General features: G+C 45.8%; 1 protein-coding gene across 2 annotated transcripts in view; it reads left to right on the forward strand.

Annotated features, from left to right (window-relative positions):
- xylt2 (xylosyltransferase II) overlaps positions 1 to 23329 on the forward strand; it is a 194538-nt gene that overhangs the window by 112949 nt on the left and 58260 nt on the right. For both annotated transcript variants that reach the window (XM_088000364.1, XM_043714272.2), the window contains exon 7: positions 2298 to 2474. In XM_088000364.1, the coding sequence (XP_087856490.1) occupies positions 2298 to 2474 (177 nt within the window). The remainder of the gene's footprint in view (positions 1 to 2297; positions 2475 to 23329) is intronic.

The following is a 23329-nucleotide window of genomic DNA, read 5'->3' on the forward strand; positions in this document are numbered from 1 at the left end:
TCATGAAGTGAGGTCAGTGCTAAGCAGGATGCCCAGTGGTTTTAGTTGCACATGCTTGCATCAGGCATTGATAGAATTCTCCATTGTGGAGAACCCCTCAATGCCTGCCAAGATCCCTCCCTGAAAGTTTCAAGTTCGAACTTTTGAACGCTTTGGTGTGATAGAAGTGGCCACTGCTTCCATCTGGTACTGCCGGGACTACAGAACTGGCAGCCATTTGTTTGTCCTGCAGCTCTCTAAGATGGAATTTCCTACTGCCTTAGGGCCAGAAATCTTGCCTTAAAGCAATTATCACTGTTCCTCGCATTAAATTGCTGCAGGACAAGTGCTGATATTGTGATAGAATCCTATAGTCTTTTAGCTGGTAGAATTTGTAATGCACTACTTTGTAAAGTCCAGTTCTCCAATCCCCTCTGTTCCGATTCCTCTCTCTCACAGTCTCTCTCTTTATCTCTGCCTCGCCATCTTATGTCAATTTTCTCTGACTCCTTTTCCACTACTTGTCTGTCACTCAAGTCTGTATACTTCTCTATATAGCTAGCCCCTTCAGATTTCTTCCACTGTCTCCTCACAATTTCCTCAAGTGCAGTGCTTATATCCACACTCACTCCCTTTTCTGCCAACACAATATGGCAGCAATGTGTACCATCGACAAGATGTACTGCAGTAACCCTCCAACACCAACTTACAAAATTTTTGAGATCAATGACTGAAAGGTCAAAGGCAACAGATACAAGAGAAAACTACCAACTAGAGGTTACCTTCCCCACACACAATCCTGCCTTGGAACTACATCATTGTTCTTTCACTTTAGCTGAGTCAAAATCCTACAACTATTTAACAGTACTGTAGAAGTACCAACACCTGATGTATTGCAGTGGTTCAAGAAAGTGATTGTTGCAATTAAGGACGGGCAACAAATGCTGACTTTGTCAGCATTGTTAACATCCCAGGAAAGAATAAAAGAAAGGTGTCACTGATCCATCAACCTTTGCATCCATAACACTTGTAAAATCTTCCATTACTATCCTTTAATGAAAGGTTCCTGATGTGATAAATATTATTATCCTGAAGGAGTGTAGCTATTGGGTATATCAAGACAAAAAAGAACTAAATTTTTAGTTGTTTTAAATAAAGTGAATCAAAGGGTTTTCTAGAACATAGAACAATACAAAGCAGAACAGGCCTTCGACCCTCGATGTTGCGCCGACCTGTAAACTATTCCAAGCTCATTCCCCTACACTATCCCATCATCATCCATGTGCTTATCCAAGGATTGTTTAAATCTCCCTAATGTGGCTGAGTTAACTACATTGGCAGGTAGGGCGATCCACACCCTTACCACTCTGAGTGAAGAACCTGCTTCTGAAATCTGTCTTAAATCTATCACCCCTCAATTTGTAGTTATGTCCCCTCGTACAAGCTGACATCATCATCCTAGGAAAAAGACTTTCACTGTCTACCCTATCTAATCCTCTGATCATCTTCTATCTTCTAGACAGGCTTTGGGAATGCTGTAGTAACCTTTGTACACATTATGTTGTTGTCTTCCTGCCTTTAAATATCTTGACTGCAGAAGTTATTATAAAATAGAGTTTAACACAAATATACTGCTGTACAAAACAGATTCCTTCACGAACTCTTCATTACTAATTGGATCATACTTTAAATTAGATTCCCTACGGTGTGGAAACAGGCCATTTGGCCCAACAAGTCCACACTGACCCTCTAAAGAGTAGCCTATCCTCTTACATTTACCCCTAACTAATGCATCTAACACTATGGGTTCAATACCCACATTTAGTGACTGTCTGTGTGGAGTTTGCACATTCTCCCAGTGTCTGTGTGGGTTTCCTCCGAGTGTTCTGGCTTCCTCCCACAATCCAAAGGTGTGCAGACAGTCACCAAAGGTGGGTATTGAACCTGGGTCCCTGGTGCTGCGAGGCAGCAGTGCTGACCACTGAGCCACAGTGCTTCTTTAAATCTACGTTTCTGGGTCACTGGGCTCCCAGTATAGTCCAGTGGCAATCAGCATCTTCTTTTTCTCATTCTCATTTTATATTTTTGTCTCCTTTTTAACTGCTCAAAAATATTAGTTTGAAGTTAATGATGGCACAGCTTCCCCAGTGCTCTAGAAGGTCCAAATCATTCCACACTGTAATGTAATCTAAAAAAAAAATCTAAAAATTGCACAAAGTGTTGCAAGATAATCTCATGGTGATTTCCTGAACCTCAAGTTTACTGCGCATGTATTCACGTTGTGTTAGTGACTTTTTGTTATCTCCTCTCTTCTACAGTCATTCTTCCACACAGTGCTGGAAAACAGCCACATGTGCGAGACACTGGTGGACAACAATCTGCGGGTCACCAACTGGAACCGAAAGCTTGGCTGCAAGTGCCAGTACAAGCACATTGTGGATTGGTGTGGCTGCTCACCAAATGACTTCAAGCCACAGGACTTCATAAGACTTCAGGTAAAGTGGGCCTCTTTTAGCTGCCCACACACACAATACGTTCCAATGGAGGAAAGATTTTAAGTGGAAGCTTTGGCTTGACCCTGCAAGGCATTTATGTTATGATCCTGTAAGTGGTCCAGTAATTTAGAGAATTTGAATTACAAACCTGGTTTGATAATTTTAATTGTCTAATCTTTCGGGGGGAAGAAATCTGATATCAGTTAAGAGATTTTTATATTAATTTGTGAGTAGGTATCACTGCCAAGGCTGCTTGACCTTATGTTGTCTTGTGAAGTTGGTGATGAGCCACCTTTAACTGCTGTGGCCCATTGGTGAAGGTACTGATAGAGTTCCAGAATTTAAAGTTGTCAAGAACCATTTACTTAGTTCTGAGGAAGAGTCACTTGACCTGAAACGTCAATCCTGATTTCTCTGAACTGATGCTGTCAGACCTGCTGAGCTTTTGCAGCAACTTCTATTTTTGTTTTGATTTAGAGCACCTGCAGTTCTTTCTGTTTTTACTTAGTCAGGTGAGTGTGTGGCTTGGAGGGGAACTTGCAAGTCATTGTATTCCCATTTCCCTGCTGTCTGTCATTCCTGTTGATATTGGTCATAAGTTTGGGATGTAGTAAGGAAGAACCATGGTGAACTGAACATGAAGCTGTTGGAGGGAGTTTTAACAAAAAAGCTATTTCGAGTTTTATGCAGGGGAGGAAATCTGTTACCCTTACCTGCTCGTGGCACTGCTGAGACAAGAGAGCTGCCGACAATTTGATTAGCCAACAGCTCTTGGAAGGGAAATTTCTTCCAGAAAATGGTGGGGTCCTGTCTCAAGCCAGTCAATGACCCAACAACCAAAAATGTGTGCAGGGCAATTATAACTATGTAATTGCAAAATCAAAAATTTAGTGTAGGATTGTGACAGTAACCAGTCACACTTGCAAAGCTATTTCCTTCATAGGGAACTGGGAGAAAAAGATGAAAGTAGAGTAGGAAATAGGAGTATTAGGTATGGTCAGAGTAAGACGGAGTGTAGTGATGTCTAAATTGGGTTGTATGCAATTACACAGTGTGGTAAGAAAGAGATATATACACATCTGTGACTTGGAAATGACATGGTAATGTGAGAGACTTGGTTTACTAAAGAACAAGACTGGATACTAAATGTATTAAGATACAAGTATTAAGGGAGGATAGGGGAGGAAAGAAATGAGATAGCAGTATTGACTAAGAAGAGGACATTATGCACCTGGAGAGGACTTCCAGAAAGATTATGTGCAAAATCTATATGCTTGGAGTTCACAAATGATCAAAGTAGCATGACACTGCTAAATTTGATCTGTCAATCACTGACTAGTGGGAAAGGTATACAGAATTTGCAAGAGATATAGGATTTATCAAGTGGAGGCACTCTCTGATAATCAGAAACTTGAATATGGCTGACTAAAGACATATTTCATTAAAAATTTTCAGGACATTTTGCAAGGATACCAATTCAAGAAAAAAACAAAACAACATAATTCTTCATGAGAAGTGACTGCTGATTGGCTTGCAAGTGAACTTTGATCGGTAGAGGTATTGCCATGGTGCATCCGCTTGTTAAAGTTGTTTGCTGTGCTTTGTTTAAATTTTAAAGCAGGCAGATTGACTCTGGTTCAGAAATTAATCAGTAAATAATTACCTTTATTTTGTTGAATTGAAACAAATGCAGCGAATCTGCATGTTCATAGAATCATACAGTACAGCAGAGGCCCTTCAGACCACCAAGTCTGTACCACTAAATATACTACTACCTGCATTAATCCCACTTTGCTGCACTAAACCTATAGCGTTGAATGTTATGACACTTCAGTGCTCATCCAAGTAATTTTTAAAGGTTGTGAGGTTGTCTCGGTTACCAGGCTCAACTTCCCTCCCAGGCAATGCATGCCAGATCCCCATAACCTTTTTCCACAAATTCACTTCAAAATTATGCCTCCTTGTTATTAACCCTTCAGCAAAGGGGAACAGCTGCTTTGTATTCACCCTCTCCATGCCCCTCATAATGTTTAAATTAGATTAGATTAGATTTGATTACTTCCAGTGTGGAAACAGGCCCTTCAGCCCACCAATTCCACACCGATCCTCTGAAGAGCAACCCACCCAGACCCGTTCCCCTACATTACCAATTCACCTAACCTGTACATTTTTGGACTGCGAGAGGAAACCGGAGCACCCGGAGGAAACTCATGCAGACACTGGGAGAATGTGCAAACTCCACACAGACAGTTGTCTGAGGTGGGAATTGAACCCGGTCTCTGGCGCTGTGAGGCAGCAGTGCTAACCACTGTGCCACCCACATCTATCAGGTCTGTCCTCCATCTTCTCTGTTCTAAAGAAAACAACCCAAATTTCTCTAGCCCCTCTTTATCTCTGAAATGCCCTAAGCCAGGAGAAAGTGAGGACTGCAGATGCTGGAGATCAGAGCTGAAAATTGTGTTGCTGGAAAAGCGCAGCAGTCAGGCAGCATCCAAGGAGCAGGAGAATCGACGTTTCGGGCATAAGCCCTTCTTCAGGAATGAGGAGGGTGTGCCAACCAGGCTAAGATAAAAGGTAGGGAGGAGGGACTTGGGGGAGGGTCTTTTGGAATGCGATAGATGGAAGGTGGTTAAGGTGAGGGTGATAGGCTGGAGAGAGGGTGGGGGCGGAGAGGTTGGGAAGAAGATTGCAGGTCAAGAAGGCGGTGCTGAGTCCGAGGGTTGGGACTGAGATAAGGTTGGGGGAGGGGACATGAGGAAACTGGAGAAATCTGCATTCATCCCTTGTGGTTGGAGGGTTCTAGGCGAAAGATGAGGCGCTTTTCCTCCAGGTGTTGTGTTGCCATGGTCTGGCGATGGAGGAGGCTAAAGACCTGCATGTCCTTGGCGGAGTGGGAGGGGGAGTTAAAGTGTTCAGCCACAGGGCGGTTGGGTTGGTTGGTGCGGGTGTCCCAGAGGTGTTCTCTGAAACGTTCCGCGAGTAGGCGGCCTGTCTCCGCAATGTAGAGGAGGCCACATCGGGTGCAGCGGATGCAGTAAATGATGTGTGTGGAGGTGCAGGGGAATTTGTGATAGATATGGAAGGATCCCTTGGGGCCTTGGAGGGAAGTGAGGGGGGAGGTGTGGGTGCAATGTTTTGCATTTCTTGCGGTTGCAGGGTAAGGTGCCGGGAGTGGAGGTTGGGTTGGTAGGGGGTGTGGACCTGACGAGGGAGTTGCGGAAGGTGAGGTCTTTCTGGAATGCTGATAGAGGAGGGGAGGGAAATATATCCTTTGGTGGTGGGGTCTGTTTGGAAGTGGCGGAAATGACGAAGGATGATACGATGTATCTGGAGGTTGGTGGGGTGGTAGGTGAGGACCAGTGGGGTTCTATCCTGGTGGCGATTGGAGGGGCGGGGTTCAAGAGCGAAGGAGCGGGAAATGGAGGAGATGCGGTGGAGAGCATCGTCAACCACGTCTGAGGGAAAATTGTGATCTTTGAAGAAGGAGACAATCTGGGTTGTTCGGTATTGGAATTGATCCTCCTGGGAGCAGATGCGGTGGAGGCGAAGGAATTGGGAATATGGGATGGCGTTTTTACAGGGGGCAGGGTGGGAGGAGGTGTAATCTAGGTAGCTGTAGGATTGGGTCGATTTATAGTAAATGTCCGTGTTGAGTCGGTCGCCCGAGATAGAAATGGAGAGGTCTAGGAAGGGGAGGGAGGAGTCTGAGACGGTCCAGGTGAATTTGAGGTCGGGGTGGAAGGTGTTAGTAAAGTGGATGAACTGTTCAACCTCCTCGTGGGAGCACGAGGTAGCACCGATACAGTCATCGATGTAGCGGAGGAAAAGGTGGGGGCTGGTGCCAGTGTAGCTGCGGAAGATGGACTGTTCCACATATCCGACGAAGAGGCAGGCATAGCTGGGGCCCATGCGGGTGCCCATGGCTACTCCTTTGGTTTGGAGGAAGTGGGAGGATTGGAAAGAGAAGTTCAGAGTGAGGACCAGTTCAGTAGGTCGAAGGAGGGTGTCAGTGAAAGGGTACTGGTTAGTTCGCGGGAAAGGAAGAAGCGGAAGGCTTTGAGTCCTTCGTGATGGGGGATGGAGGTGTATAGGGACTGGATGTCCATGGTGAAGATAAGGCGTTGGGGCTGGGGAAGCGAAAATCATGGAGGAGGTGGAGAGCGTGGGTGGTGTCCTGAATGTTTGGTGGGGAGTTCTTGCACTAAGGGGGACAGGATCGTGTTGAGGTATGCAGAGATAGGTTCGGTGGGGCAGGAGCAGGCTGAGACAATGGTCGGCCAGGGCAGTCAGGTTTGTGGATTTTGGGCAGGAGGTAGAAACGGGCGGTGCGGGGTTGTGGGACTGTGAGGTTGGAGGCGGTGGATGGGAGATCCCCTGAGGTGATGAGATTATGGATGGTCTGGGAGATGATGGTTTGGTGGTGGGAGGTGGGGTCATGGTCAAGGGGGCAGTGGGAGGAGGTGTCCGCAAGCTAGAGTTTAGCCCCCTTGACCATGACCCCATCTCCCACCACTAAACAACTGCTGCCGCGACACTGACCGCCTCAACCTATCCACCCCTCTCACCCACTCCAACCTCTCACTCTCGCAACGTGCAGCCCTCCACTCACTCTGCTCCAACCCCAACCTCACTATCAAACCGGCAGACAAGGGAGGCACGGTGGTAGTTTGGCGCACTGATCTTTAAATTGCTAAGGCTAAACGCCAGGTCCAACCACCTGCTACTCATAGTCCCACAACCCCGCACCGCCCGTTTCTACCTCCTGCCCAAAATCCACAAACCTGACTGCCCCGGCCGACCCATTGTCTCAGCCTGTTCCTGCCCCACCGAATTCATCGCTGCATACCTCGACACGGTCCTGTCCCCCTTAGTCCAAGAACTCCCCACCTACGTTCGGGACACCACCCACGCCATCCACCTCCTCCATGATTTTTGCTTCCCCGGCCCCCAACGCCTTATCTTCACCATGGACATCCAGTCCCTATACACCTCCATCCCCCATCACGAAGGCCTCAAAGCCCTCCGCTTCTTCCTTTCCCGCTGAACCAACCAGTACCCTTCCACTGACACCCTCTGTCGACCTACTGAACTGGTCCTCATTCTGAACAACTTCTCTTTCCAATCCTCCCACTTCCTCCAAACCAAAGGAGTAGCCAGGGGCATCTGCATGGGCCCCAGTTATGCCTGCGTCTTCGTCGGATATGTGGAACAGTCCATCTTCCGCAGCTACACTGGCACCATCCCCCACCTTTTCCTCCACATCATCCAACCGCAAGAAATGCAAAACTTGCACCCACACCTCCCCCCTCACTTCCCTCCAAGGCCCCAAAGGATCCTTCCATATCCGCCACAAATTCCCCTGCACCTCGACACACATCAGTTACTGCATCCGCTGCACCCGATGTGGCCTCCTCTACATTGCGGAGACAGGCCGCCTACTTGCGGTACGTTTCAGAGAACACCTCTGGGACACCCGCACCAACCAACCCAACCGCTCTGTGGCTGAACATTTTAACTCCCCCTCCCACTCCGCCAAGGACATGCAGGTCCTTGGCCTCCTTCATCGCCAGACCATGGCAACACAATGCCTGGAGGAAGAGCGCCTCATCTTCCGCCTAGAACCCTCCAACCACAAAGGATGAATGCAGATTTCTCCAGTTTCCTCATGTCCCCCCCCCCACCTTATCTCAGTCCCAACCCTCGGACTCAGCACCACCTTCTTGACCTGCAATCTTCTTCCCAACCTCTCCGCCCCCACCCCCCTCTCCAGCCTATCACCCTCACCTTAACCTCCGTCCCCCTCCTCCCTACCTTTTATCTTAGCCTGGTTGGCACACCCTCCTCATTCCTGAAGAAGGGCTTATGCCTGAAACGTCGATTCTCCTGCTCCTTGGATGCTGCCTGACCTGCTGCGCTTCTCCAGCAACACATTTTTCAGCAATGTCCTATCCCAGGCAACATCCTGGTGAATCTCCTTTGTATCCCCTTCAGCGTAATCACATCCTTCCTATAGTGCAGTGACCAGAACTGCACACAGTACTCCAGATGGAATTTCATTCTTTTAAATAATGTGATTTAGAAGAAGGAACAAAGCAAGGAGTGCTTAATGAATGGCAAGTGACTGGGAAGCTCAAAGGAACAGAGGGATCTTGGGGTGCTTTCCCACAGGTCCCTGAAGGTGACAGAATAAGTTAGTTGCAGTTATGAAACCAAAAGAAGTCTGTCTTTATCAGTCAAGGCCTAGTTTACAAGAGCAACGAGATCCTGTAGGAGTTGTACAGAATATTAATTAGGCCATAGTTGGAGTACCGGAAGAAAGCGAGAACCGCAGATGCTGGTGGGTCAGAGTAGAAAAGTGTGGCACTGGAGAAGCACAGCAAGTCAGGCAGTGTCTGAGGTGTCTTTGCCAAGTTACATTGGATCCTCTGAACTTTTACCCATTTTCCCCTGTGGGACCTTGTCAGAGGCCTTGCTGAAGTCCATATAAACTCCATCAAATGTGCTACAATTACTGAAGTACTTGGTCATCTCCTCAAATTTCTACCAGATTTGTTAGGCGTAACCTCCCTAGAATCATTGAAGAAAGGATTGGGAAGGTGATTCAGGAGATGAGTGAAAGTAATAGGGTGGTTGTTATGGGGGACTTTAACTTTCCTGATATTGATTGGGAAAGCTATAGATCAAGTTCGTTAGATGGGTCAGTGTTTGTTCAATGTGTGCAGGAGAGTTTCCTGACACAATATGTAGACAGGCCAACAAGAGGTGAGGCCATACTGGATTTGGTTCTGGGTAACGAACCAGGCCAGGTGTTAGAATTAGAGGTAGGTGAGCACTTTGGGGATAGTGACCATAATTCGGTGATTTTTACACTCGTGATGGAGAGGGATAAGTGTGTACTACAGGGCAAGAATTATAGCTGGGGTAAGGGAAATTATGATGCGGTGAGGCATGACTTAGGATGTGTGGCTTGGAAAAGTAGACTCCAAGGCAAGAGTGTAAATGATATGTGGAACTTGTTCAAGGGGCAACTATTGAGTGTCCTTGATAATTATGTACCTGTCAGGCAGGTAGGAAAGGGTCGTGCGAGGGAGCCGTGGTTTAATAAGGAATTGGAATCCCTTGTTAAATGGAAGAGGGCGGCCTATCTCAAGATGAGACGTGAAGGTTCAATTGGGGCGATTGAGAGTTATAGGGTAGCCAGGAAGGACCTGAAGAGAGAGCTAAAAGCAGCAAGGAGGGGACATGAAAGGTCCTTAGTAGATAGGATTAGGGAAAACCCTAAGGCTTTCTATAGGTATGTTAGGAATAAAAGAATGACTAGGGTAGGAATAGGTCCAGTCAAGGATAGTAGGGGGAAGTTGCGTGTGGAGGCGGAAGAGATTGGGGAGACACTGAATGAATACTTTTCTTCAGTATTCACTCAGGAACAGGGCATTGTTGTCGATGAGAATACTGAGGCACAAATAAGTAGAATGGATGGCTTTGAGGTATGTAGAGAAGAGGTGTTGGAAATCCTGGAAAAGGTGAAAATAGATAAGTCCCCTGGGCCTGATGGCATTTATCCTAGGATTCTCTGGGAAGCAAGGGAGGAGATTGCAGAGCCATTGGCCTTGATTTTTATGTCCTCTTTGTCTACAGGAGTAGTCCCAGAAGACTGGAGGATAGCAAATGTGGTTCCCTTGTTCAAAAAGGGGAGTAGGGATAGCCCTAGTAACTATAGGCCGGTGAGTCTCACTTCTGTTGTGGGCAAAGTCTTAGAGAGAATTGTAAGGGATAGGATTTATGCACATCTAGATAGGAATAATGTGATCAAGGATAGTCAGCATGGTTTTGTGAAGGGCAAGTCGTGCCTCACAAACCTTATTGAATTCTTTGAAAAGGTGACGAAGGAGGTTGATGAGGGGAAAGCGGTAGATGTGGTATATATGGATTTTAGTAAGGCGTTTGATAAGGTTCCCCATGGTAGGCTACTGCAGAAAATACGGAGATATGGCATTGAGGGTGAGTTGGAGGTTTGGATTAGGAATTGGCTGGATGGAAGAAGACAGAGGGTAGTAGTTGATGGCAAAGTTTCTTCATGGAGTGCCGTCACTAGCGGTGTTCCGCAAGGATCTGTTTTGGGACCATTGCTGTTTGTCATTTTTATAAATGACCTGGAAGAGGGGTTAGAAGGTTGGGTGAGCAAGTTTGCGGATGACACGAAAGTCGGAGGAGTTGTTGACAGTGAGGAAGCATGTGGCAGGTTACAGCAGGATATAGAGAAGCTGCAGAGCTGGGCAGAAAGGTGGCAGATGGAATTCAATGTAGCTAAGTGCGAGGTGATTCACTTTGGGAAGAATAACAAAAAGATGGGGTACTGGGCTAATGGTCGGATACTTGGTAGTGTGGATGAGCAGAGGGATCTTGGTGTCCATGTACACAGATCTCTGAAAGTTGCCACCCAGGTAAATAGTGCGGTGAGGAAGGCATATGGCGTACTGGCTTTTATTGGTAGAGGAATTGAGTTCCGGAGTCCTGAGGTCATGATGCAGTTGTATAAGACTCTGGTACGGCCGCATCTGGAATATTGTGTGCAGTTTTGGTCGCCATACTATAGGAAGGATGTGGAGGCATTGGAACGGGTGCAGAGGAGGTTTACCAGGATGTTGCCTGGTATGGAAGGAAAATCGTATGAGGAAAGACTGAGGCACTTGGGGCTGTTTTCACTAGAGAAAAGAAGGTTTAGGGGTGACTTGATTGAGGTGTACAAGATGATTAGGGGGTTAGATAGGGTCGACAGTATGAACCTTTTCCCGCGTATTGAGTCGGGTATTACAAGGGGGCATAGCTTTAAATTAAGGGGGGGTAGATATAGGACTGATGTTAGGGGTAGGTTCTTCACTCAGCGAGTCGTTAGTTCATGGAATGCCCTGCCAGTAACAGTGGTGGACTCTCCCTCTTTAAGGGCATTTAAGAGGGCATTGGATAGGTATATGGAGGATAGTGGGTTAGTGTAGTTTAGGTGGGCTTGGATCGGCGCAACATCGAGGGCCCAAGGGCCTGTACTGCGCTGTATTCTTCTATGTTCTATGATAAAACCAGGTTGACAGTCCCTGATCAAATCTTACCTCTGGGGTGGCACAATGGCTCAGTGGTTAGCACTGCTGCTTCACAGTGTCGGAGACCCGGGTTTGATTCCACCCTGGGTGACTGTGTGGAGTTTGCACATTGGTCCTGTTTGAGTTTCCTCCTGGTGCAGCAGCTTCCTCCCACAGTCCAAAGATGTGCAGGTTAGGTAGATTGGCTATGCTAAATTGCCCATTGTATCCAGGGATATATAGGCTAGCTGGATTAGCCATGGGAATTGCAGGGTTACAGGAATAGGATAGGGGTTGGGTCTGGGTGGGATGATCTTTGGAGGATCAGTATCGACTTGATGGACCTGCATCTGTAATGTATGGATTCTGTGATTCTCTAAACGGAAATTAAATTTCTCTTTCACCATTTTCTCCAGTAGTTTCTCTACAACTGATGTTAGATTCACTGTACCCTGATTCACCATTGTTCCCTGGTGTATCTCTCCTATTTTTCTTGTAAAATGGAATGAAATTAACTGTCCTCCAGGCCTCTGGCTCCTCCCCTGTGGCGAGAGACATTTAAAAAATTTGCGTCAGAGCCCCTGTAATTTTCTCCCTCATCTCCCACAACAAAATGTCTATAATTGCACCATAGAAAGCATTCTGACCGGATGCATCACGGCCTGATATGGCAATTGCTCTGCCCAGGATTGGAAGAAACTACAGAGAGTTGTGAACGCAACCCAGTCCTTCACTCATGCCAACCTTCCATCCATTGACTCCATCTATACTTCTTGCTGCCTTGGAAAGTTAGACTTCTGAAATGGACCTCTCAAATTTCAAATTTAATGTTGATCTCTCTCTTTGGTGCACATTCTCTAAAGCCATAACGTTGTATTCCTTGTTCTGTCCTATTGCCCTCATACACTTTGTATTGTATGATCTGCCGTATTGCACACAAAACAAAATTTTTCACTGTACCTCAGCTCTTGTGACAATAATAAATCAAATCAGATTACAGAACCAACACTTAGGTCAGTAACATCAATCACCACTTTGAATGGCTTTGTGTAATTAGGTGTAGTCGACGATGCCCTCCACCGCATCTCCTCCACTTCCCGCTCCTCCGCCATTAAGCTCCGCCCCTCCAACCGCCACCAGGACAGAACCCCACTGGTCCTCACCTACCACCCCACCAACCTCCATGTACAACGTATCATCCGCCATCATTTCCGCCACCTCCAAATGGACCCCACCACCAGTGATATATTTCCCTCCCCTCCCCTATCAGCGTTCTGAAAAGACCACTCCCTCTGTGACTCCCTCGTCAGGTCCACACCCCCCACCAACCCAACCTCCACTCCCGGCACCTTCCCCTGCAACCGCAAGAAATGCAAAACTTGCGCCCACACCTCCCCCCTTACTTCCCTCCAAGGCCCCAAGGGACACTTCCATATCCGCCACAAATTCACCTACATGTCCACACACATCATCTATTGCAACCGCTGCACCCGATGTGGCCTCCTCTATATTGGGGAGACAGGCCGCCTACTTGCGGAACGTTACAGAGAACACCTCTGGGACACCCGGACCAACCAACCCAACCACCCCGTAGCCCAACACTTTAACTCCCCCTCCCACTCCCCCAAGGACATGCAGGTCCTTGGACTCCTCCATGGCAACACGACGGTTGGAGGAAGAGCGCCTCATCTTCTGCCTGGGAACCCTCCAACCACAAGGGGTGAACTCAGACTTCTCCAGTTTCCTCATTTCCCCTCCCCCCACCTTGTCTCAGTCAAATCCCTCGAACTCAGCACCGCCTTCCTAACCTGCAATCATCTTCCTGACCTCTCCGCCCCCACCCCACTCCGGCCTATCACCCTCACCTTGACCTCCCTCCACCTATCGCATTTCCAAAGCCCCTCCCCCAAGTCCCTCCTCCCTACCTTTATCTTAGCCTGCTGGACACACTTCCCTCATTCCTGAAGAAGGGCTTATGCCCGAAAGGTCGATTCTCCTGTTCCTTGGATGCTGCCTGACCTGCTGCGCTTTTCCAGCAACACATTTTCAGCTCCGATCTCCAGCATCTGCAGCCTTCACTTTCTCTCTGCAATTAGGTGTAGCTAACACTGGGGCAGTAATTAATGCAGTTTTCAGGCCTTGAAATGCCTTCAGACATTCCTCCATCAACTGAAATTTTCTGTACCACTTCAACCAGTCAGTCAGTGATGCAACCATACTGCTAAAATTCGGTACAAGCTTCCTATAAAACCCACTCGGTCCCAGGAATTGTAGTACTTATCTCTTCTTCAATGGTGTGGGAAACTCCCTAGTAATCTTTGTTTTAACATCCCATGGGGCCATCTTTGCATGTCCAATGATATGGCCCAGGAATGTAACTTGAATTTTTGTGAACTCACTCTTACCCAGGTTTATCACCAAACTTGCCTCCTGAAGTTGATCAAGCTATTCCGATACATGCTTCAAATGTTCCTTCCAAATCTGATTAAAAATTACCAGATCATCCATGTTCACCACACACATGGGTAATCCTAAAAGGACTTTATTAGTTCATCTTTGAAATGTGCAATTTTCAAATCAAATGGTATGACTTTAAACTGGAACACCATAAACTAGAACACCATTTGGTAATATATGTGAAGCTGGAAGAGCCCAACAGGTCAGACAGTATCTGTGGAGCAGGAAAGTCAACATTTTGGGTCGAAATGTTGATATTCCTGCTCCTTGGATGCTGTCTGACCTGCTGTGCTCTTCCAGCTTCACACCTATTGACTTTGACTTGTAGCATTTGCCGAGCTTACTGTCTCCTTCTGGTAATTCACATGCTACACACAACACTTACTTTCTGTAACCCACCGTTAATACAACTTGATGAACTTCTGTCCATTTCTCAACCGTCTGAATATATGATGGTCTCCATTTGCTCATCAAGATGTAATTTTTAAGAAAATAACATTCTGGGATCCATTCAGATTCCTCTTTTATATACAATTGCTTTAGTTCATCTTTCTCATTTAATTCAGCTAATTTCACTGAATTAAAAATACCCACTTTGCCCTCCACATGTTCTTGTTTTTTCTCAACCATTTGATCAGAAATGGTCTCTATAATTCCTTATCTTGATTATGACCATAATACAATAAGACATAGGAGCAGCCATTCAGCTCATCGAGTCTGCTGTGCCATTTAGTCATGGCTGATAAGTTTCTTAACCCCATTCTCCTGCTTTCTCCCTGTAACCCTTGATCCCATTGATACTCAAGAGGCTATCTATTTCAGTCTTAAATATACTCAATGATCTGGCCTCCACAGCCTTCTGTGGCAATGAATTCCATTGATTCACCACTCTCTGGCTGAAGAAGTTTCTCCTTATCTCCGTTCTAAAAGATCTTCCTTTTACTCTGAGGTTATGCTCTTGGGTTCTAGTCTCTCCTACCAATGAAAATATCTTCTCAACATCTACTCTGTCCAGACCATTCAGTATTCTGTATGTTTAAATTAGATCCCCCCCATCCTTCTAAACTCCATTGAGTATAAACCCAGAGTCCTGAAATGTTCCACACGTGTAAAGCTTTTCATTCCTAGGACCATTCTCATGAACCTCCTCTGAACACACTCCAGGGCCAGTACATCCTTCCTGACATATGGGGTCCAGATCTGCGCACAGTTCTCCAAATGTGGCCTGATCAGAGCCTTATAGAGCCTCAGAAGAACATTCCTGCTTTTATATTCAAGTCCTCTCAAAATAAATGCTATCATTGAATTTACCTTCCTAATTACCGACTCAACCTGCAAGTTTACCTTGAGACATTCCTGGACTAGAACGCCAAGTCTCTGCACTTGACTTCTGAATCTTCGCCCCATTTAGAAAATAGTCCATGCTTCTTTTTCCTATCAAAGTGCATGACCTCACACTTTCCCACGTTGTACTCCATCTGCTGCTTCCTTGCCCATTCTTCTAAGCTGATTCCTCCTGCAGTTTCAACCTGTGGATTTGTGACCTTGTTATCACACAGTTAGGAAAAATCCCAGTATATACTTCCTGTAATACCTCGGTTATTGATTTTCTACTGGCTTTTCAATCACGTTAGGCATCACTCCCACCTGTAATCCACCTATATCATTACCAAGGATAAACTGTATTTTTGGTACTCAGAATCTCTCTATTACTCTCTCACCACTTTCCACCAGACTCTCCATTCTCACTTCCTATAATTGAGCACTGCAGTTGTCGCTCACGAATTCTACATTTTACAACTTTTTCTGGCAATATTCCTTTTGAATTACATATCTCTTCATCTCTCACCATCAAAGATTAGCTTGTTCCGGTGCTTTTTAAAATTTTAATTTCTTTATTTGCTCCCTTCCTGGCATACATGGGTAAATATGCAAATAATCTTCTCAACAAACCTCTAACTAGGTTATGTATTTTTTTACAGCCTTTTAGCTTTGTGTGCTTTCCTTTACCACTTCAACAAAGCTCACTGGCTTATTCTGTTTTCTTACATCCATTTTCCCAGTACTTTTTCTAAACCATCAACCCTCCAACTTCATGTGACCTACTTTATTACACTGAAAACACATGAGCGTTTTTTACTCTCTTTCCCCCTCATGGATTTCCTTTTTCCCCTGTGGTAAACTGTCCTTACTATCTTCAATGGGATCTCATTTTTCTTTACCACTTGAGGATTTCTCTTTTCTCCAATTTCCTGACAGATTGAAAGTGATGTCGGAAGCCAGACTTTGATTTATGAGCCAACTCATAACCATTGGCCATTTCTGCTGCTAATCTTGTAGTCTTAACAGTAGAGTAGCTTTATTTGTCGTTTCTACCATATATAGCTGGTGCAATAAAAACGAGACAGCGTTCCTCTGGGACCGAGGTGCTATATGAACACACGAGAGTGCAGTCATACACGGGACAGCGAAAAGTGCAAAACAGCATAGTATTTCCTGACAAGACAAAACATCAGGCACAGTGGTGGCCAAATTACACAGGCACAGTAGTGGCCAAATTACAATGTAACAATGAATGATCATTAATAAAAGATTATTTTAGCAGCAATTCAAAAAGTCCTTTTGAAAATTGCAAATGTAATAGAATGTGATTATACAGTGTTAAAGAGCCTGATGGCTTGGGGGAAAAAGTTATTGCATAGTCAGGCTGTGAGAGACCAAATGCTCTGGTATCTTTTGCCAGATGGCAGGAAAGAGAAGAATTTGAATGAAGGACGTGTGGCATCTTCCACAGTGCTCTTTGCCTTGCGGTGTAAATTTCTGTAATGGACGGAAGAGAGACCCGGATGATCTTCTCAATTGTTATTACTATCCTTTGTAGGTTCTTAAGATGCTGCAACTATACAGAATGCTAGTGCAGCCACACTTGGAATATTGTGTACAGTTCTGGTCCCCATATTTCAGGAAGGGTGTGGAAAGATTGGAAAAGGTGCAGAGGAGATTTACCATGATGTTCCCTGGTCTGGAGGAAAGGTCTTATGAGGAAAGGCTGAGTGACTTGGGTCTGTTCTCATTGGAAAGAAGAAGGCTAAGGGGGGATTTGATAGAGACATACAAGATGATCAGAGGATTAGATAGGGTAGACAGTGAAAGTCTTTTTCCTAGAATGATGACGTCAGCTTGTACGAGGGGGCATAACTACAAATTGAGGGGTGATAGATTTAAGACAGATGTCAGAGGCAGGTTCTTTACTCAGACTGTGGTAAGGGCGTGGAATGCCCTATCTGCCAATGTAGTTAACTCAGCCACATTAGGGAGATTTAAACAATCCTTGGATGAGCACATGGCTGATGCTAGGATAGTGTAGGGGGAACGAGCTGAGAATAGTTCACGGGTCGGCTCGTCATCGAGGTCCAAAAGGCCTGTTCTGCACAGTATTGTTCTATGTTCTATGAATGTTACTTGCCACTTGTCGGCCCAAGCCTAGATATTGTCCAGATCTTGCTGCATTTGTGTATGGGTTGCTTCAGTATCTGAAGGGTTGCGAATGGTGCAGGTAAATGTTTGGAGAAAATGCAGAGGCATGGGATTGAGGGTAATTTCGCAGTTTGGATTAGACACTGGCTTTCTGAAAGAATGCAGTGAGTGGTGGTTGATGGAAAATATTCAGCCTGGAGTCCAGTTACTTAATGGTGTGCCACAAGGATCTGTTTTGGGACCACTGCTGTTTGTCATTTTTATAAATGACTTAGATGCAGGCATAGGTGGATAGATTAGTAAATTTGCAGACGGCACTAAAGTAAGTGGAGTAGTGGGCATTTTGGAAGAATGTTACAGGTTGCAGGGGGACTTAGATACTGCAGAATTGGGCTGAGAGGGGGCAAATGGAGTTCAATGCAGATAAGTGTGAGGTGAAGCACTTTGGGAAGAATAACAGGAAGGCAGAGTACTGGGTCAATGAAAAGATTCTTGGTAGAGTGGATGTGCAGAAGGATGTTGGAGTCCATGTACATAGATCCCTGAAAGTTGCCACCCGAGGTGATAGTGCTGTTAAGAAGGCATACGGTGTGTTAGGTTTCATTGGTAGAGGGATTGAGTTCCGGAGCCGCAATATCATGCTGCAACTATACAAAACGCTAGTGCGGCCCCATTTGGAATATTGCGTACAGTTCTGGTCGCCATATTTCAGGAAGGATGTGGAAGCATTGGAAAAGGTGCAAAGGAGATTTACCAGGATATTGCCTGGTCTGGAGGGAAGGTCTTATGAGGAAAGGCTGAGAGACTTGGGTCTGTTCTCATTGGAAAGAAAAAGGCTAAGAGGGGATTTGATAGAGACATACAAGATGATCAGAGAATTAGATAGGGTAGGTAGTGAAATTCTTTTTCCTTGGATGATGACGTCAGCTTGTACGAGGGGGCATAACTACAAATTGAGGGGTGATAGATTTAAGACAGACATCAGAGGCAGGTTCTTTACTCAGAGAGTGGTAAGGGCGTGGAATGCCCTATCTACTAATGTAGTCAACTCAGCCACATTAGGGAGATTTAAACAATCCTTAGATAAGCACATGGATGATGATGGGATAGTGTAGGGGGACACGCTGGAATAGTTCACAGGTTAGCGCAACATCGAGGTCCGAAGGGCCTGTTCTGCGCTGTATTGTTCTATGTTCTGAATGGTATGATTGAGTATTTGATGGTTGGCGTAGATGGAGTTGGTCAAAGAGCTTGTATGTGTGCTATATAAAATTACGATAATTCCAGGAAGAGGCTTATGCAATTCCAATTTAACAGCTAAAGTCACAGTGATTTAAAACAATATGTTAGATCTTTGTGAGAATATTCTACAAGTGATATTTTGGGGACTTTATCAGGAGTAGTGTTTTGAAATTAGCAACAGGGCCTTTTGGACGCAGTTTTGGTTGTTTTCAATTTTATAAATGAGTGTTTGGGATTTATAGTTTTACTGTGTGCTTTAAATCCTTGAGTTTATATTATTTATATTTAGTTTTGTCTACTTTATTTTAGTTTCTTTTCTAATAAACTTCTATTTTGTTGTTGAAGCAAAATTGGCAACTTGGCTTGCTTATGTTTCACCTTTTTGCTAAACCAAAACAAATGAAGTTTTGATCTATCAAGCCATATTCCTGTCTGAGATCTGACTTACCTGGTTGTAATATCTACTAGGTTCACAACAAATGGATGCTCATCTGGAATCTTTGCATCCACTGGATTGACAAAGGATTTGTGTCTTTCTTGTTACAATAGCAGCTAGAGTGGTTCTGGGCTTAAATCAGCTGTGTTGTGATGAAGCTTATTGCTTGAAAATTTGAAGTCTGTTAAGACTTCTTTGAAAGTCAAAGATATGGCAATGATTTATTTAAAATCTGAGTAAAGCTAAACTGAGTGATTGAGCTGATGTATTGAAGGTAGACATGAAAGCAGGATCTTATAAGGATGAGATACTTAAGACGATTGTGGCCTATTTAGAATTGGTAGGAAGGAAACTTGAAACTGAGAATGAACTAAGATGGAAATGAACTAAATTAGGAATTAACTAAGATAACTTAGAAATGAAAAACATGACTTTGAGAAGGATAAATAAAAATACTTGTAGTTGAGAAAAAGATAGAGAGTAATGCAAAGAGAGCAGAGAGAAGTGCAAAGGGAGATGGTCATGTGGTTTGCTGACTTTGGTCTCAGTAGAATATATCCCTTTTTCCTTTTTGTACCTATTTTTTGCATTAGATTTATAAATCTGTCTCCAGTTCACCATAATTAGTACTCTGTATGTCTTTTGCTCTATTCAATCTCACTGGTTCCCTACTTGCTCCTCTGCTGCCTTTGCCTGCAGCATTAAAAACCACCATCTCAATTTTAACTCTTTTCACAGATACTTTTATTTCAGATTTTGTCATCTACAGTATTTTGCTTTTATTCTCTTCTGATTTTGGATTAAGTCCAAAATTAAGGAAATGCCTGCATCAAACTATTTTAATTTGGCATGTCTTTGCACTTTTGTCAGAGATATCAGGGTGCAAATGTCTTATCATATTCCCCCTGTCCAGTCACTACTAGTGGAAATGTGTTTTGGAAGAGGCTTCAGTTTTATTTATAATTTGCTTTAGAAAAAAGTAATAATTACAACAGGCTAAATCTCTCAAAATACTGTTTAATAATGGATAGTATTTCAAGAAAGAAAATGACAGTCTTCCAAAATGATGGTTGCTAGTTTTGCTTTGGTGAGATTGCTAGTGATTAAATTTGTTTATGATGCACTCCTGTGAAATAAGGCAGTTTTTCTTTTGTCTCCTTCCCAATTCTCAGATAATGCTATTGCTGTCACTTGTGCAAGAGTTGCAAGTCAGAAGATCTTGAATTTGCATGATTTTAAAAGAGTATGCACTCCCTGTTGCCTCCACAATGTTTACATGAAACAACATCAAGTGAGCCAGTGTAGAACGGGAAATTACTGTAGTGGTCGTTGTTTGATTTACAAAATAGATGTAGCGGGGTTTCCCAGGGTTGGCTTTTCTTTCCTCGACTTGATTCGGCAGGACACAATTTCAAAATTTGCAGAAGACACAAAACTTAAAAGATTTTGTGAACTGTGAAGAAGACAATGGTCAGCTTTAAAATAAAAGTCATGATTTGGAGATGCCGGTGTTGGACTGGGGTGTACAAAGTTAAAAATCACACAACACCAGGTAATAGTCCAACAGGTTTAATTGGAAGTACACTAGCTTTTGTAGCGTTGCTCCGAAAGCTAGTGTGCTTCCAATTAAACCTGTTGGACTATAACCTGGTGTTGTGTAATTTTTAACTTTAAAATAAAAGACAGACTTGTGGGAAAGAACGAGTGGCAATTGAAATTTAAAACACAGAAGTGTGAAATGTTTCTGTTTAGTGGGAAGAATGAGGAGAGGCAATATAGGAGAGAGTATACTTCCAAAGGGATACAGGAGTAGATGATGTGGAGACATATTGAAGGCTGGCGGGTCACGTTGTTGAAGTGCTTCATGAAGCACATGACATCATGAGCTTTATAAATAGGAGGATCGAGTCTGAGGGCTTTTGTCTGAACATTGACTCTCCTGCACCTCTGATGCTGCCTGACTTGCTGTGCTTTTCCAGCATCACACTCTTGATACAAAATCAAAGAGAGAATTATAACTCAACAGGAGTATCGTGTCCACTTCTGTGCATCATATTTTTGGGAAGATGTGAAGACATTTAGAGGGTACAGAAAAGATTCAGGAGAAAGGTACAAGGGTTGAGGACATTACATGGATAGACTGCTGAAGCTGGAGAAGAATGAAATAGAGAGAAAATGTTGCCATTGGCAGAAGATGGAAAACCAGAGGACAGCATTTAAGGTTATTGACACAAGACCGATCTCCATCCCCGCCCCCAGACCTAACCCCGCCCCCACACCAGGTCCTAGCTCCCAGCCCTGCCGTGTTTTCACCATCCCTCCAGACCTATCCGTCTCTGAGGATGAAAGATCAGTCCTCAGTAGAGGCCTCACCTTCATTCCCCTACGCTCCCGGATTAATGAGTTCAACACGCGGCGTGACGTCGAACAATTCTTCTGCCGCCTTCGCCTCCGCGCCAACTTCTTTAACCAAGACTCCCGCCCACCCTCTGACGACTCCTTCTCCCGCCTCCAACACACCCCATCCACCTGGACACCCCGTGCTGGCCTCCTACCTGCCCTCGACCTCTGCATAGCCAACTGCCGCCGCGATATTAACCGCCACCTGAACTCCCCCACCCCTCTCACCCACTCCAACCTCTCACCCTCGGAACGCGCAGCCCTCCACTTACTCCGTTGCAACCCCAACCTCACTATCAAACCAGCAGACAAGGGAGGCGCGGTAGTAGTTTGGCGCACCGACCTCTACACCGCTGAGGCCAAACGCCAGCTCGCAGATACCTCCTCCTACTGCCCCCTTGACCATGACCCCACCCCCCACCACCAAACCATCATCTCCCAGACCGTCCATAACCTCATCACCTCGGGGGATCTCCCATCCACCGCCTCCAACCTCATAGTCCCACAACCCCGCACCTCCCGCTTCTACCTCCTGCCCAAAATCCACAAACCTGACTGCCCCGGCCGACCCATTGTCTCCGCCTGCTCCTGCCCCACCGAACTCATCTCTGCATACCTTGACACCGTCCTGTCCCCCTTAGTCCAAGAACTCCCCACCTACGTTCGGGACACCACCCATGCCCTCCACCTGCTCCATGATTTTCGCTTCCCCGGTCCCCAACGCCTTATTTTCACCATGGACATCCAGTCCCTGTACACCTCCATCCCCCATCACGAAGGACTCAAAGCCCTCCGCTTCCTTCTTTCCCGCCGTACCGACCAGTACCCTTCCACAGACACCCTCCTTCGACTGACTGAACTGGTCCTCACCCTGAACAACTTCTCTTTCCAATCCTCCCACTTCCTCCAAACGAAAGGAGTAGCCATGGGCACCCGCATGGGCCCCAGCTATGCCTGCCTCTTCGTAGGATATGTGGAACAATCCATCTTCCGCAACTACACTGGCCCCACCCCCCACCTTTTCCTCCGCTACATCGATGACTGTATCGGCGCCGCCTCGTGCTCCCACGAGGAGGTTGAACAGTTCATCCACTTCACCAACACCTTCCACCCCGACCTCAAATTCACCTGGACAGTCTCAGATTCCTCCCTCCCCTTCCTCGACCTTTCTATTTCTATCTCAGGCGACCGAATCAACACGGACATCTACTACAAACCAACCGACTCCCACAGCTACCTGGACTACACCTCCTCCCATTCTGCCCCCTGTAAAAACGCCATCCCATTCTCCCAACTCCTTCGACTCCGCCGCATCTGCTCCCAGGAGGACCAGTTCCAAAAACGCACATCCCAGATGGCCTCCTTCTTCAAGGACCGCAATTTCCCCCCCGACGTGGTCGACGATGCCCTCCACCGCATCTCTTCCACTTCCCGATCCTCCGCCCTTGAACCCCGCCCCTCCAACCGCCACCAGGACAGAACCCCACTGGTCCTCACCTACCACCCCACTAACCTCCATGTACAGCGCATCATCCGCCGCCATTTCTGCCACCTCCAAACGGACCCCACCACCAAGGATATATTTCCCTCCCCTCCCCTATCAGCATTCCATAAAGATCATTCCCTCCGTGACTCCCTCGTCAGATCCACACCCCCCACCAACCCAACCTCCACTCCCGGCACCTTCCCCTGCATGCGCAGGAGGTGCAAGACTTGCGCCCACACCTCCCCCCTCACCTCCCTCCAAGGCCCCAAAGGAAACTTCC

The sequence above is a fragment of the Chiloscyllium plagiosum genome, unplaced genomic scaffold (assembly GCF_037043375.1).
Source record: "Chiloscyllium plagiosum isolate Xiang-an unplaced genomic scaffold, Cpla_swu_hap1 HiC_scaffold_25, whole genome shotgun sequence".
Taxonomy (NCBI): Eukaryota; Metazoa; Chordata; class Chondrichthyes; order Orectolobiformes; family Hemiscylliidae; genus Chiloscyllium; species Chiloscyllium plagiosum.